Source organism: Suncus etruscus, chromosome 11, assembly GCF_024139225.1.
Source record: "Suncus etruscus isolate mSunEtr1 chromosome 11, mSunEtr1.pri.cur, whole genome shotgun sequence".
NCBI classification, from domain to species: Eukaryota; Metazoa; Chordata; class Mammalia; order Eulipotyphla; family Soricidae; genus Suncus; species Suncus etruscus.
In genome coordinates, this window is record NC_064858.1 from 22,475,310 (window position 1) to 22,491,001 (window position 15,692).

The 15,692-nt window shown below is 41.5% G+C and overlaps 1 protein-coding gene across 1 annotated transcript in view; it reads left to right on the forward strand.

Moving 5' to 3' along the window:
* The window catches only part of ITPR2 (inositol 1,4,5-trisphosphate receptor type 2), a 458,186-nt gene that overhangs the window by 205,441 nt on the left and 237,053 nt on the right, over positions 1-15,692 (forward strand). The window contains 3 exon segments of the mRNA XM_049783873.1: positions 1,525-1,725; positions 4,569-4,820; positions 5,780-5,905. Coding sequence (XP_049639830.1) covers positions 1,525-1,725; positions 4,569-4,820; positions 5,780-5,905 — 579 coding nt within the window.

The following is a 15,692-nucleotide window of genomic DNA, read 5'->3' on the forward strand; positions in this document are numbered from 1 at the left end:
TATTTTCATGAAGGGACAATTAAAGGGATGTGAAGAATGGCAGTTTCTGTACCTTATAGTGGCGCCTATACCGTGTGTTCAAGTAGATTGTTTGAGAAGAGATCACAGGAGGCAGAAGGGTCTCCCCAAGTCATATGTTCCATGCTTGTGTTCAGCTCAGAGGTACAAGGATCATAGCCTGGACAATGTGTAGTAGTGGACACCAGGAAAGAACTAGTTTTAAATAATAGACCACTCATCTCAGGGATTCTGCTATTCTTATCATAACCACCTCCATTTATTTCTTTATTTTGGAGGGGAGGCTTGGATTACACTTGGCAGTACTAAAGAGTACTAAGTACTCTTGTCTCTGCTTGGGAATAACTTCTGGCCATACTAGGAAGACCATATTGAGTCCTCAGTATCTAATCTGGGCAGGTCAAGTTTCTTAACTCCTGTCTTAACTCTCCATCCCATAATAAGCTCCTTTTTAAAAATTTTATGTATTGTGTATGAGAGATAATATTGTAGGTAGGACATTTGTCTTGCATATAGCTGACCAAAATTTGATCCTTGAATGCAGAACCAACCAGAAATAACCCCTGAGCACTGGTGGGTGTGGCCCCCAAACCAAAAATAAATTAAAAAATATATTTATTGATTTGAGGACCACACTTTACCATGCTCAGAGCTCACTCCTAGCTCTTTGCTCAGGGATCACTCCTGAGGAATTAGGGAAACCACATGGGTCCCGGGATTGAACAGGGTTTGGCCACGTGCAGGGCAAGTGCCTAACTTTTGTAATAACCCTTCAGCCCCAAAAAGCTCCTTTTTAATATCTGTATTGATTTAATTATATCTGAAACATATATTTCAATACAATATTATGCCAAAAAGTCATTTTAAAATTCATGTGACCTTATAATAACTGAATAATTAATTTAGAATATTCATTCAGAGGCCTACCCAAAATGATTGTCTTATATCATTTTTTTTTTTTTGTAAAAAAAGTGACGTTGGGTATATGCAAAACAAAACATGATAATTATAAGCTGCTATTTTCAGTTGTAAGTTTGTTTTTTGAGGTGAGGGCAGTGACTATATATAGAGTCTACTCTTGGCTCTACACTACAGAATCACTCCTGGCAATGCGTACACCTTGCCTTCTGTATTATCACTCCAGCCCTAGCCATGTGTTCCTTTTGAGCTCAGTTGCTTTTTCCTGCTTACCTGCTTTATTAAGTTTTGTTAAGACTTGTACAAGAAAGTTGTGATGATTTTGCATCAGAAAATGAATCTTTGAGCCAAAGAAATAGTACAGTGCACAGGGCACTTACTTCCATGTGCCCTACCTGGGCATCATACTCAGAACCACATATGGCCCTTTGAGCTCCCTCAGGAGTTATTCCCTGATTCAGGAGTAAGCCCTGAGCATCACTAGATATGGCCTACTCCCCCCCCCCCCCAAAAAAAAAAAGTGATCACTAGCAGGAGAGTCCAAGTTTCTCTGGACAGAAAGTAAAGCAGTACTTTCTCTGCTTGCAGCTCCTGGAGGCAGAGACCATGCGGCACATCTTTATGAACAATTACCTCTTGTGCAGTGAGCTCAGCGAGCGGGTGGTCCAGCACTTTGTACACTGTGTGGAGACACATGGCCGCCACGTCCAGTACCTACGCTTCCTGCAGACTGTGGTGAAGGCAGATGGGAAGTATGTGAAGAAATGCCAGGATATGGTGATGACAGAGGTATGTGTCCAGCTGGCATTTGCTCTATGAGCAATGTGTCTTCTCTGCTCTGAGTGTGGAGGAAAAAGCCACCAGCATAGGTAGGCCTGGCACATTTTTTCTTTTCATTCTGGCTCCTCAGATCTGTCTGCCTTGTATCCCATATAGCAGCCCTTAAAAGTTGATGTTATGGCTGTCAGAAAGTTTCTTTTCCTATTTGGTCTTTAAGGCACACAAAGACAAACATTGCATGAAATTTCACTTTTGTGAAAGACAAAGAAACCAAATAAACAAACAAAAAAAATAAAAGAAATAAACTCAGCTCATCAGACCAAAAGACTGTTCCAAGAGGTAAAGGGTCAAATGGATAAAAACTAGACCATGATATAAATCTATGCTGCATCAATAAGAAATGAATTTTAGAAAAGGTAGCAGAGGGTTGGGAAGGATAGTTCAGAGCATTAGAGCACAGATCTTGCATTCGTGATACTTTGTGTTGATCCCAAGTAGCATCTTTCTCTATGCCTCAACTCTAACTATAAGGCTTGCATTCCAGTCCCAGTGCCATCACGAGGTCTTCCTAAATAAAAAATATTTCTAAAAATCAGCAGAAAGCAAATAAAAGAGGCACTTTTAGAAATGTATTATTGATTCACTGAGGTAACTGGTTCACAACTGTTTGCATATTTATGTTTTGGTGCAATGAAACCATACCTTGAGTCACTCTAGTTCTGCCCTAGAGAACAACTTTTCACTGAACATTTTCCATTCTCTTTATTCTTTTTCATGCTGCCAGTGAGTGAGATCATTCGGTATGTGTCTTTTTTTTTCTTTTGAGTTATTTGTTTCTCTTCTCATGAGACTGTAGGAGAAGAAAAAAATGTAGTAATTGATAAGAAAGGTAAACTTCCATCAACTAAAGAAATAATTAACCTATTTTAAATAATGAATATTATACTATGAAAAATTTTAAACTATGTATTTTTCTCAAAACCCATAGATGAGTGAGACTATTCTGTGTCTACCTCTCTCCCTCTGACTTATTTCACTCAGCATACTAGATTCCATATACATCCATGTATAGGAAAATTTTATGACTTCATCTCTTCTGACAGCTGCATAATATTCCATTGTATATATGTACCATACCTTCTTTAGCCATTCATCTATTGAGGGGTATCTAGGCTGTTTCCAGAGTCTGGCTATTGTATACAACGCTGCAATGAATATAGGTGTGAGGAAGGGATTTTTGTATTGTATTTTCATGCTATATATTTTCATCTATGGGTTTTGAGAAAAATGAAAAACATTTGTGTAATGATTCTCAGAGACAAAATAGAGGAGGACTGTAGGGTCCAGCTCCCAACTTGAAGCTCACTACAGAGATTGTTGGGTGCAGAATAAGTACACTGAGAACTATCATAACAAAATGTGACTGAATGAGGGAAGTAGAAAGCCTGTCTAGAGTACAGGCCGCTGTCGGGTGGGGAGGAGGGACACTTGGGATATTGGTGAGGGGAATGTTGCACTGGTGAAGGTTATTTTTTTTATATATATATAGAAAAAAAAGAAAGAAAGAAACAGGACAAGACTGGAAAACAGACTCAATGTTTTTGTATGCCCTTCTGTTCTCTCAAGCCAATGGTTATTATAAAATATATTATGTTTCTTAAAAAATTTTTAAACTATAAATAAAGATAAAAGTAGTGAAATGTTATAGTTGCAAATTTTCAGTATGATGACAAAGATGAATTCAATTTGACTTTTCTAGTGGCTTTCTCACTCAGCTCCCTATGTAGACAACAATGTTTCTATTATTATTTGCACAGTGTTTTGAAGGACTTTTATTTATCTGATTAAGAGAAATTACCAGTTAGCAGTCCATTACCTGTGGAAATTTAGCTATTTAGAATAAGTTTAAAATTGCAGAAAAACAAAACAGTGAAAGATGTTGTTTTTCCCTTGTTGGTTTGCTGGTTGACATTGAGTATAATCCATGCAGTGAATGAGCTAGGCACAGGTGTTAGGACTGAGTCAGCCACACTTGAGTATTGGGATAGCTTGTCTCTCTCTGTATTCCTCTTGTTACTGACAGACCAAGCATTGAGGCAGCTCTGGCCATGAGCTCCACACATTTAGTGAGCTTTTTAAAAATTTTCCCATGTTTTTTGATCATCATATAGTTTACATTTTGGAATGGGGTGATTCCTGTATTGATACAGGACAAATTCTTTTACTCTGTAGAAATCTTAGAATTACTGTTTTCTGGAAGTCCTGAAAGTTTGTTTATAAATTATTATTTGTAATCATGTCAAGACATTATAAGCTTATAATATGATCCTTTGCTGCTTTAGATTCTTTTTTTTTTTTTTTTTTTTTTTTTGGTTTTTGGGCCACACCCGGTAACGCTCAGGGGTTACTCCTGGCTATGCGCTCAGAAGTTGCTCCTGGCTTGGGGGACCATATGGGACACCGGGGGATCGAACCGCGGTCCGTCCAAGGCTAGCGCTGGCAAGGCAGGCACCTTACCTTTAGCGCCACCGCCCGGCCCCTGCTTTAGATTCTTAATAGTTTTTCATGATCTAGAATTGGTCCTTATGCTTCTACAGGTTTAATTTTAGTGCAATTCATCAATGAATAATTTATTATTATGTTATGTGATTCTTGCCCTCTTATTGTTTGAACTGGTCTCAACACATTCTTGGCACACAGTTGAACTCTTTATACTGCCCTGCTGTGGTATAAGGCTCTGCTTTAGTAGTCTTCCCTGTGTTTTTCCAAAGAGACACATGTTTCCAGCCTTCAGAACTAACTGCAGGCACCAGTGCTCGGCTGCTCTGTGGACTGTCTTCTTCTCTTTTCAGTTGATAAACGGTGGTGAGGATGTGCTGATCTTTTACAATGACAGAGCATCATTTCCTGTTCTTCTCCGTATGATGTGCTCAGAGAGAGACCGAGGGGATGAGAACAGCCCCCTGGCCTACCACATAACCCTTGTGGAGTTACTAGCAGCATGCACAGAGGGCAAAAATGTCTACACTGAGATCAAGTGCAACTCCCTTCTGCCCCTGGATGACATAGTAAGGGTGGTGACGCATGATGACTGCATCCCTGAGGTGAGCCCAGGGAAAGAGTGGGGACAACACAACAGAGAGGGGGCCAGGACTCTGATGTGCAGCATCTTCCCCACTGAAGTTTAGGGAAAGCTCTGTGTTTATTCAAAGCAATGTGCTGAGCTTATACTTAGGAAAATTTGCAAAAGCATCAAAAGTTGTTTTTTCAGTTCTACAAGAAACTAAAAGCCATGAAGATTTTTTAAAAATGATTTTTAAATTTGTAATTTTGAATAATTGAACTGAATAATTGAATAATAAATAGAATAGATTTTTAAATTGAATCACCATGAGACTGACATATATTTACAAAATTGTTTATGATAGAGTTATCATCGTACAATGTTCTAATACCTGTTTCTTTACCATTGTACATTTCTTGCCATCACCAAGGATTTCCACATTTGTTTTACTGGAAGAGATTTGGAACATCTTGTAAGTTCTAAATGTCAGTGTGATCAAAGTGAAAGATTTACCTCGAACTCCAAAATGCTCTGGAGCGGGGAACTGATGCTTAGAATGATCTGCCATTCCTGACAGGAGTGGCTGTTGTGTGAATAAGTTTGCCTCGCTTTATGGGATAGCTGCATTCCTTGGCATTTGAACACACATTTTGCATTAGACATGAATCATCTTTTATCCTATTTATCTTTGCAGATAGGGCAAAAACTCACTAGAAACTAGTTGACTGTCAACAGGATTAATGAAGTTCTAGAAATGTAGATTGATCATTTCTTTCTTTGGTTATATCATGGCAAAGTTTGTAAACATATGTGATATGTTGTCGATGATATGAAACCAAGTTTCACGCAGAGCAGAGTTTCTTAGTAAAAGGAGAGAAATGGAGTGCTTTCGGGTTACAGAATACACACTAGGAATTATTACAGATGTTCGATTAAACTTTTTTCAATGGGTTTGAAAATGAACAATGAGGAGAATTTTTTTTGTTTTGACATGCACAGGTTAAAATTGCTTATGTGAATTTTGTCAATCACTGTTACGTGGACACCGAAGTGGAAATGAAAGAAATCTACACGAGTAACCACATTTGGAAATTATTTGAGAACTTCCTCGTGGATATGGCACGGGTAAGTGACACTCTGAATATGATATGGTTAGTACTTTATGTGCAGTGTTTTTTTCCAGTAAATATTTCTATTAAATAGTATCAGCATCTGAACAAAAACCTGTAGTTTAACTCTGTAGATCCACAAAGTAGTAAATGCTTTGCATGAGACAGTGGGGGGTTGGATGTTAGGAATCAGACACACCCAGGATGGCATAATATTTGCTTTTAACCTTTACATTTGACCATGCTGGTTTGTTATGAAGTGGGATTTCCATGCTGTGTGTGTGTGTGTGTGTGTGTGTGTGTGTGCAAAGAATTTGTTTTTGGACTACACCTGGCTGTGCTCAGGCCTTAGTCATTGGGTCTATGCTCAAGGATCACTTTTTGGCAGGGCTTGGGGACCATGTGAGGTGCTGGGTCATCAAACCCAGGTCAATACTGGCCTCTTGTGGTCTTTTGACATTGGCTGGAGAAGACTTTTGGCTGGTTCACTGTGGCCTGTTGCAGTGGAAATGCAGGTATAGGCTAATGGGGAACACTTAGGGAACATGACCCCTACTCTGGGTCAGAACTGACTTTTCTCAGACTTGACCAGCTCGGTATTACTATTCAGTATCCTTTGGAATGATGCTCTGCTAATCAAAGCAGTCAGTGCGGTGTCTCCTGTCAGTTAAAATTTAGTCAGTTTTTCACACTGAATTATTTTCTCTTCTTGGGATTTCGGAGGGATAGGAGTTTAGGGATGGACATGTGGAGTTGGTTGGCATTTTCTAGATATTGTCCAGCATATATTTTTGTTCCAGTACTATGGAAGAAATGAAGAAAAAAGGAAGGAATTCTCTTGGCAACAACTTCAGTTTGCAAGATGTGCAAGATGGCCCTTTTTATTTTGCATGCTGAATTATAATGTCTAGAGTCAATTATTTTAATTTTTTAAAACATATTTTTTATTTTATTTTTCTTTAAATTTTGGGACATAAGGTTTCAATAAGAATTTTGCTAACAGTATATTGAGAATTGCTTAGACCTATAATGAATGATGGTGGACTGTCCAGGCCTTTGGTGGGTGCCGAGAGCATGATATTAGTCTCACTTGGATATATTTGGTGGAGAGGGACAGTGATCCTGATTTCGTCCATCTATCTCCTAGTATGGAGGCTGGCATGTCCATTAGCACGAGGGAGAGCATTCTTCAGTGCTTTCTTGGAGAAGTGATGAGTCTGTGGGTATAGAAAAAAATAAAAACACTGTTGGTTAATGCAGTAAATCATGCTGAACTTGGTTGGTCAAGATTTTCAGGGAAAAAGGTTCCTTTTACTGGAGTATCCAGAGCCTTTTGAGCACTGTCTGCTCTACTCCAGGGTGAAGAAAGTTCCAGTTTTACTTTGTTTTGTAGAGCTCAGAGCTGGTCTGCATCCCTCCTGTGGTGCCTGCATCCAGAAATAAATCTTCCTTTTGTGAACAGCCTGTACACATGACTTGCATGGCCACCTCTCCTTTAGCAAGGCCCTGGGCTACCAGGCTTTAAGTGTGGCCAAGTGGTGCTTCTGTGCCCTGGTGTGTACACCAGTGTTGATGAGTCCCCAGACTGGTATATGCAGTTCACAGTGCTGCTGACAAAAGTTTGAAAAAGAGCTGGGTCACATCCTTGGCAGCATTTTCTGTAAAACTGAGAGAGAATTCCAGTATATAAATCTAAGGAGGATGATGATAATGCCTCCAAACTTGATCTCTTTGCGACAGACACTCTGCACCCATGTGTTCACCGGGCTGAGGTATAGACAGTCTCGTGGACACTCTGCATGTCTTAGGCTGAGATTTAGATTTTCTCTTGAAAATTCTTCCTGTCTCAAGGATTTTTATCTCTCCTGTTTTGGCTACACAGACAAATGACATTTATTTATTGATTTTGGATCACTCCTAACTATGCTCAGCTCTGTTCTCCATCAATATTCAGGGATCACTCCTGGCAGGGCTCAAGGGACCATGCTGGGTGTTGGGATTGAATGCAGGTCTGCCATGTGCAAGGCAAGTTCCCATGTAAATCAAGCATACTACCTACTGCACTGTTGCCATAGTCATGTTGCCTATTCTGCCCTCTGAGTTTTCATGATTCCTTTCAAGGGCTCTGGCTCCTGGTTTTCAGCACACATTCGGGTTGGTTCTCTAATTTTTCTTTGTTTCTGTGATGCTCAGGAGGGAGCCCAGAGCTGTACAAAGGATCTAACCAGCCCTAATTATCTGATTATATTAGTTAAACTTTGGATAATAATATATCTGGGGGTGAGGGAGCATGTAAGTACACAGCGCAAGCCCAGACCTTGTGCTCCCACCACTGAGGATCATTCTTGGAGAATAACCTTATTGAAAAGGCCAGTGAAATTTTCATACTCAGTGCTCTATCTTTCTTTACCTGGCATAAGTCTGCCTTTTCCTCTGCTCTGAGTAAAGCTCTCTTGGATCACTATCATTTAGCATTTTTCATCTTCCTGTTGGCACCTTTGGCCTTTGATCTTACTAGGTACGACCCATGGAAACACAATATTCCTTGATGTTTCTTATAATTTGGTGCATGTGGTCAACCTCCTGACCATGCGGTGCCACTCACATCTTGCCTGTTGGCTGAGCATAGCAGGTGGCAGAGCTTCTGGACCTAGAGGCTCCGGCCTATTTGAAGGTGTTAGTGTGCGTGCACTTTGATCTACCTTCTGATGGGCTGAAATATGTGTGGAGGGCAGCTCTGCCTTTCTGAGCCTGGTACACTGATTATCAGGGCTCATTTGGGACGTCTGAATCACATCAGAAATCAGAAAGAGCAAGGAGGCAGGGCAGGGCAGGGCAGGGCAGGGCAGAGCGATCAGTGCTAGCCATGAGCTGTGTTTTTCCTTCTAAAGATGTTCCCAATTTTGCTGCCAATTCCAAGCCTCTGGGCTGCCTTGCAGCCCTCTTCATGATGGGTAGGCAAGGTGGAGTAAAGCCTAGAAGTCACCTACAGGAGCTTTGAGTGCTATGTCCTGTGCTTTTTGGCCACTGCCCAGCAGCCTTCTCTCCTTTTTCAAATAGAAGGACATGTAAAATTCTCTCTGGGATGGAGTCTCCAAGTTCTTTGATTTGCCAGGAATGACTAGGTTTTCTTTGATTGTTTGAGTCTCTATGGCTGAACAGGCCATTGAAAAAGGCCCATTTACAGGTTCTTTCTGTGTGGGCTGATGGGCAGCGTCACCCCGAGCAGAGAGGCTCCCCATGTCCTCCTGTGCCCAGCTTTTCGTCTCATATCCCGTGCCGAGGGCTCGGGCAGTGTAATTATTTGCTTTCCTGGGTTTAGGCCTCCTGCTCTCCACTTCACAGGCAGTGTTTGTTGAGGTTGGTAAGTTTCCCCTTAAACTCTCTTGTCTGGCTGTTCTCAGCACCCCTGGCCCCCCTCAGTTTCTCAGTCTTTCTGGCTTATAGTTATTGACACAGGCCACACTCAGATCCAAAAGTCCTATGTCTGCAGGCACTTGTGTACTGACCTCATTTAGGCCAGGCATAATGGTCACCTTCCTACATGTAGCTGCCTCCGAGACATTGTTGGGTCAGCTCACCTCACATTTCTATTCACTTCCCAGACCTGTGAAAAATGTTCAAACAGCTCCTGCTCCAATCCCTTACATTTCAGTAAATGGAAAATCCAATGTTTATCCTAGACCTTCAGACCAAAATTTTTTGTTTGTTTGTTTCTGTTGTGGGGCCATTTTCAATCCCTTACATTTCAGTAAATGGAAAATCCATTGTTTATCCTAGATCTTCAGACTAAATTTTGTTTGTTTGTTTGTTTCTGTTGTGGGGTCATTTTTGATATTGCTCAGGGTCTATTCCTGGCTTTGTGTTCAGGAGTGATCCCTCTTCTCAACAGTGCTTGGAGGAATAATGTGAAGTGCCAGAAACCAAACCAGGGTTGGCTTCATGTGCGACAGTGTCTTACTTCTTGTACTTTGTCTCTGGCCCATTAAAAAAAATCGTGCTATCTGGTCCATTAAAAAAAAATCATGATATTGGGCTTGGATCGGTGGCGCAAGCGGTAGGGTGTTCGCCGTGCACGTGCTGACCTAGTACTGTCACGTGCTGACCACGATTCGATCCCCCAGCACCCCATATGGTCCCCCAAGTGATTTTTGAGCACATAGTCAGGAGTAACCCCTGAGCGTCACCAGGTGTGACCCAAAAACAAAAAACCAAAAAAACCTCACATGATACCATCTTAAACTCTATTTCCTTAAACTCTAAATAATCTTCAACCAAGTCTGAACTGCAACCTCAAAAGACCCCTAAGCCTGACTCCTCTGAGCAGTCAATCACTGCTACTGAGTTCCAAACTGTTACCTTCTCCTGGATTCTTTATTTTGGTTTTGTGTTTTTGGGTCACACCCAGTGGTGCTCAAGACTTACTTCTGGCTCTGTGCTTAGGGTCAGTCCTGGTGTGCTCAGGAACCATGTGGGATGTTGGGGATTGAACCTGACCAAGGCAAGCAAGTGCTCTCTACTCACTGTACTATCACTTCTGCCCTCCCCTGAATTTTTGAAGTCTGCTCACACCTATGTTTCCTCCCTTTGTCCCCTGTATCCCAGATTCTGCAAAGTCGGGATCACCACTGTACAGGGCTGCATAATCTGAAAGAATTTGGATGTAGTAAAAATTTGACATAGTAAAATAATTCTGAACACACAGCAACCAAAAATTAACACCAAGTCAAAAGTCATGAGCCTGAGGAATTTGGTTGAACTCTGTTGCTTTCTCAGGGAAAAAGTTGTGATAAGTAGGAAAAGTTTACGAAACCACTGCTCAGGGGCCAGAGTGGTGGCACTAGCGTCTGCTTTGCAAGTGCTAGCCTAGGACAGATGGTGGTTCCATCCCCTGGCATCCCATATGGTCCCCCTAAGCCAGGAGCGATTTCTGAGTGCATAGTCAGGAGTAACCCCTGAACATCAATGGATGTGGCCCCAAACCAAACCAAACCAAACCAAACCAAACCAAACAAACAAAAGAAACCACTCCTCAGTATGATGAAAGGAAGAATGTCTCTGTCCAGTTTTCATGATGTGCCCATCATGACTTGATATCTTCCTCCCTGTCTCCCCAATACCCTGTCTTATATCTGGTATTCTCCCCACAATAGCAGTCCCTTTCCTTCATGCTCTATGAGTGCTCCCTTCTTTTCATGCTCCCAGCTAGTGCTCCATCCTCTTGATGCTCCCAGCTAGTATTCTTCCTTCTTATTACTCCCAGTCAGTGCTCTCTCCCCTCAGTGCTCCCAAACAGTGCTTAGTTCCCTTCATATCTCTGTATATACCAGGCACACTATTCCTCCTCAGTACCTCTCACCACAGAGAGCAGCCCCCCATAAGCCTGCTCTGCTTCTTCGTTCTCTCTTGATCCCCTCCCTCCACCTCATTCTGCATCCATTTTGGCCTCTGCACACCGAGTCTTGCCCAGGTCTCACATGCAGTGCATATTTGTGGAATAAATAAATGGGGCCTAGATAAATCACATATTTATGTCCAAAGTAATTTTGCAGACAGAATGAGTATGGTCTTACTGTTGAACTAAGCAGGTATGTTATTGGAGTGAAATCAATAGCCAGAAGCAGATTTGGCATGAATATGATGTTGATATATAAGAATTTATCTCTGATTACTGGGGAAGTGATTGCTTATTTCTATTACATTCTTTTCTGTCTAGAGCCTGGGAGTTTCTCTTGCAGGATTCCAGGCCTGTCTTGACTGTTCATTATGACTGAGGGAATGGAGCACAGGAAATCTTCCAGTGTATGGCTCTGGCTAGATTTGACTCCTGCATTATATGGGCTTTCTCTCTTCTGGATTCTTAATGCTATACACTCCTTCAGTAATTTTTAAAAATAATTTCTATTGTGACCAATGTGAATTATAAGTCTTTCAAAGTTATATTTAAGATGCACAGTGACTGTGAATTAGGGCCATTCCCACCATCAGGGTTGACCTCCTTCCACCCCTGTTCCCAGCATGCATCCTATCCATTTCTCCTTTGCCCCCTAGACTAGTAGTATAACAGGTCCCCTTCATATATAGCTTGTTGTAGATTGAGTATTTTGATTCTATTTTTTGTTGGCTTTGGTTTTGGCATTCAGGTCTGATCATTTTTATTTCTATTCAATGATCATGACAGTGTTTGCCCCTGGTACCATCTACTCTCCCCCACCCCCTCAATTTATGAGGTAGAACAAGATGATTCAAGTTCTATGGTTCTGTTGGGAAAAAAAAAAAGAAAGCTGGGAGGAGGCTGTCTAGAAGCTATAAATATAAATTTAAAGAAGAAAGAAAAAGAACAAACCCACCACAACAAAACAACAAAAACAACAACAACAACAACCAAAAAAGGAAGGGGGGAATGGTGTGGCAAGGTTTTTTTTTTGTTGTTGTTGCATAGGTACAGTAAGTATTGGGGAAATTAGAAAGGGAATTCCCTTGGTCTAAGACATATAGGGTTTCTCCATGCTTGAAACATACTGTCATGGGAACAACCATAGGCTTCAAACATGCTCATTGTCGAACCCCAAGGTCCTTTTATGGTGCCAGGAAACATTCTGCTCAGTTATGGTTGTCAAAATCAGTCCTCTGTACTTAGAGATCTTGGTATTTGCACAGATCCTAGGATGAAGCCTAGGTAGAGTCTTTCCTTATGGTTCTAGAAGTTTTGCTCAGTTGTGGTTGTCTAAGTCAGACCTCTGGAATTAGAAAGCTTGGTTTTTGCACAATCCTAAGATGAAGCCTAGGATAGAGTCGTTCTTTTTGGTACCAGGAAAAGTTCTGCTCAGTTGAAGTTGTCAAAGTCATTTTCTGTAATTAGTGATCTTGGTTTTTATACAGATCAAAGCATAGAGTATCTTCTGTTTTCATCTTACCATTAGGTGATGAGGTAGGGCAACCTGCCCTTATATCAAGTTTTTGCTGTTTCCTTGTCATCAGGATGTTATATCAACCTAGCCTGGTGCAAGTTGGTGCCAGAGTGGTATTAGGCACTCCCCGGGTAGTTTGATTCTTGGTGCTGTTACAGGGAACTGTATCAATTCTAAGGTTGGGATCTGGGGTTTGGGGTTAGATGGTCGCTGTTCAATCACATGGGTTCTAAGTCAAGTCCCCAGGACAAAAGTTCAGGGTGGGAGGAATCCCCGTAATATAAAATTTATGGGTTCTTATCTAGTAGATAAGAGCTTGTTTCTATACTTCTGATTTCCCCTTTTTTTAGTGTGCTTATGCAAAAGGGTATGCTGCCATATTATATTGTTGGTTCATTTTGGGGTAAGAATGACAAGCTATACAATCTCTGTGCCCTGGTTTTGACCTGAGATTTTTATCCCAAGCAATACTTTTTCTATTAGAATTTTGTACCAAGCAGAACCAAAACAAGAGAAATTAAAAAAGGGGGAATGGATGAGGCTACCTTTACATTTGGAAATAAACACACTAAAAGGTATAACTATTAAGGAATTAAACATACAAAGACAATATAGATATCCCCATTAAGTATTTTGAGATAGTCTTGGTGGTGGGGTGTGGTGGAGTGGGGTGGGTGAGATCCAGGGCACATTTTTATCCCACACCATGGTCTTATTGAGTCTGAGAAATGGTTTGTACCAGTAAGGGATCAGGTAGTGTCCTCAAACTGGAGGTCCTTTGGAGCTGAATCTGGTAGCATGCAACAATCCACATTGCGGTATGTGTGTATGAAAAAAAAGGCTGCATTGAATGAGTCAGCAGGAGTGGTGGTTGCAGCTTCTTGCCTTGGTACAATATGTGGGACAGAGAGGGTGGCCTTCCTCTTTGGGAGCTGGGTGGTGGCTTATTGGGGCAGAAGGTTGGTCTCAGTACCTTTCCCAGAGGAGAAGGGGCTTGTGACCTGCAGGGGCTGCTGTGGGTGGGGCTCCTTTAGTAATATTTTTATGTTTTGTTCACTGATAATTCCATATAATGCCTAGAATAAAGACATTCAGCAGAAAATTTTGATTTGGACTAAATCAAGATGACATTTGAGGGTATTGACTCTTTAAAGTAAAATGAATTTGGCCTTTAACCTCATATCGCATAATAGCATGAAGTGTGATAGACTTTGAAGACGAATGCAAAATGATAAAAATGGATGGCCGTTGAACCAGAGATATAATATAGTGGTTAGGGCTCTTTTCTAGGCACACAGTTGACCCTGGTTTGATTCCCCAGCATCACAGTAATCTCAGTAATATCTGAAGTAATCCTTGAAATCAGAGTCAAGCGTAAGCCCTGAAGGGGCTGGAGCTATAGCACACGTAGTGGTCTTCAAACTATGGCCCTCGGGCCACATATTGTATTTGTATCTGTTTTGTTTCTTCATTGCAAAATAAGATATATGAAGTGTGCATAAGAATTTGTTCATAAGTTTTATTTTTACTATAGTCAGACCCTCCAATGGTCTGAGGGACAGTGAACTGGCCCCCTGTTTAAAAAGTTTGAGGACCCCTGTCACAGAGGGTAGCGTGTTTGCTTTGCATGTGGATGACCTGAGTTTGATCCCTGACACCCATTATGGTTCCCCAAGCCTGCCAGAAGTGATTTCTGAGTGAAGAGCCAAGAGTAATCACTGAGCACTACTGGGTGTGGCCCCCAAACCACAAATAAAAAAACAAAACAACAGCAACAACAACAACAAAAGAGTAAGCCCTGGGCACTGCTGGTGTAGTACCTCCTGAAGAAAAAGGAAGCTTGCTGTCAAAGTTTTAGAGTGAAAGGTTGAAACTCTGGTGGAGACTGTGGTCTAGCGGTCAAGGGCATCTCCAGCAACAACAATAAATCCCCCAAACATGAAAGAAATATTCACTTTGATTCACATACCTTGCTGATTTCTTTCAGAGTATAAGTTTATGCTCTTCTTTTACCTCCCATCCCCAAATGGCTATATATTAAAACCAAAAAGCCCTCTATACCTTTTCTTTTTTTTTTTTTTTTTTTTTTTGGTTTTTGGGCCACACCCGGTAACGCTCAGGGGTTACTCCTGGTTATGCGCTCAGAAGTCGCTCCTGGCTTGGGGGACCATATGGGACGCCGGGGGATCGAACCGTGGTCCGTCTCCTAGGCTAGCGCAGGTAAGGCAGGCACCTTACCTCCAGCGCCACCGCCCGGCCCCTCTATACCTTTTCTAATATGTCAAGTCATTTATTTACCTTCCCAGACTCTGTCCTTGGGAATAATTAGAAATGATATTAAGGGTTTATGGTCAAAGACTTTCGACTAATCATAGACCATACAGAATAGTTTAAATATTTAGTAATAAACGATTCAGTAAAATTGTAAGACTGATATTATAGTCACTGGTATTTAAAAAAAAATACCTATGTAATGTATTGTCCAGATTGCATTTGAGAAAGTTCAGGGGGTTTGAAACATCCTTATGTAACAAACGTGGACAGGCTTTAAGGGCTACATCAGAACTGCAGACAGAATCAAGTAACTTTTTGGTGCTGTTGGGTTGGCAGAAATCATGATAGAGCTTTGTGTTTTGGGAGAGCATGGCTGAGAAAGGTGGCAGGCTCAGAGAGACCAAGGTGGTGCCAGGCAGTGTCCCCTAAGCCTCAAAGAGGCCAGAGTGCAGTAGAGAGCCTGGACTGCAAAAAGACCAAGGATACTTGGTGGAGAGGAGTGGTATGTTGAGCTCAAATGTGAAGAAGCCTCAGCCAGGTGTGGCAGTCTCTTCTCTGCCCTTATGCCAAGGATTGGGCAGCCTAAAAGCGAGAGGTAATGTGGCAGTTATGAAAGCC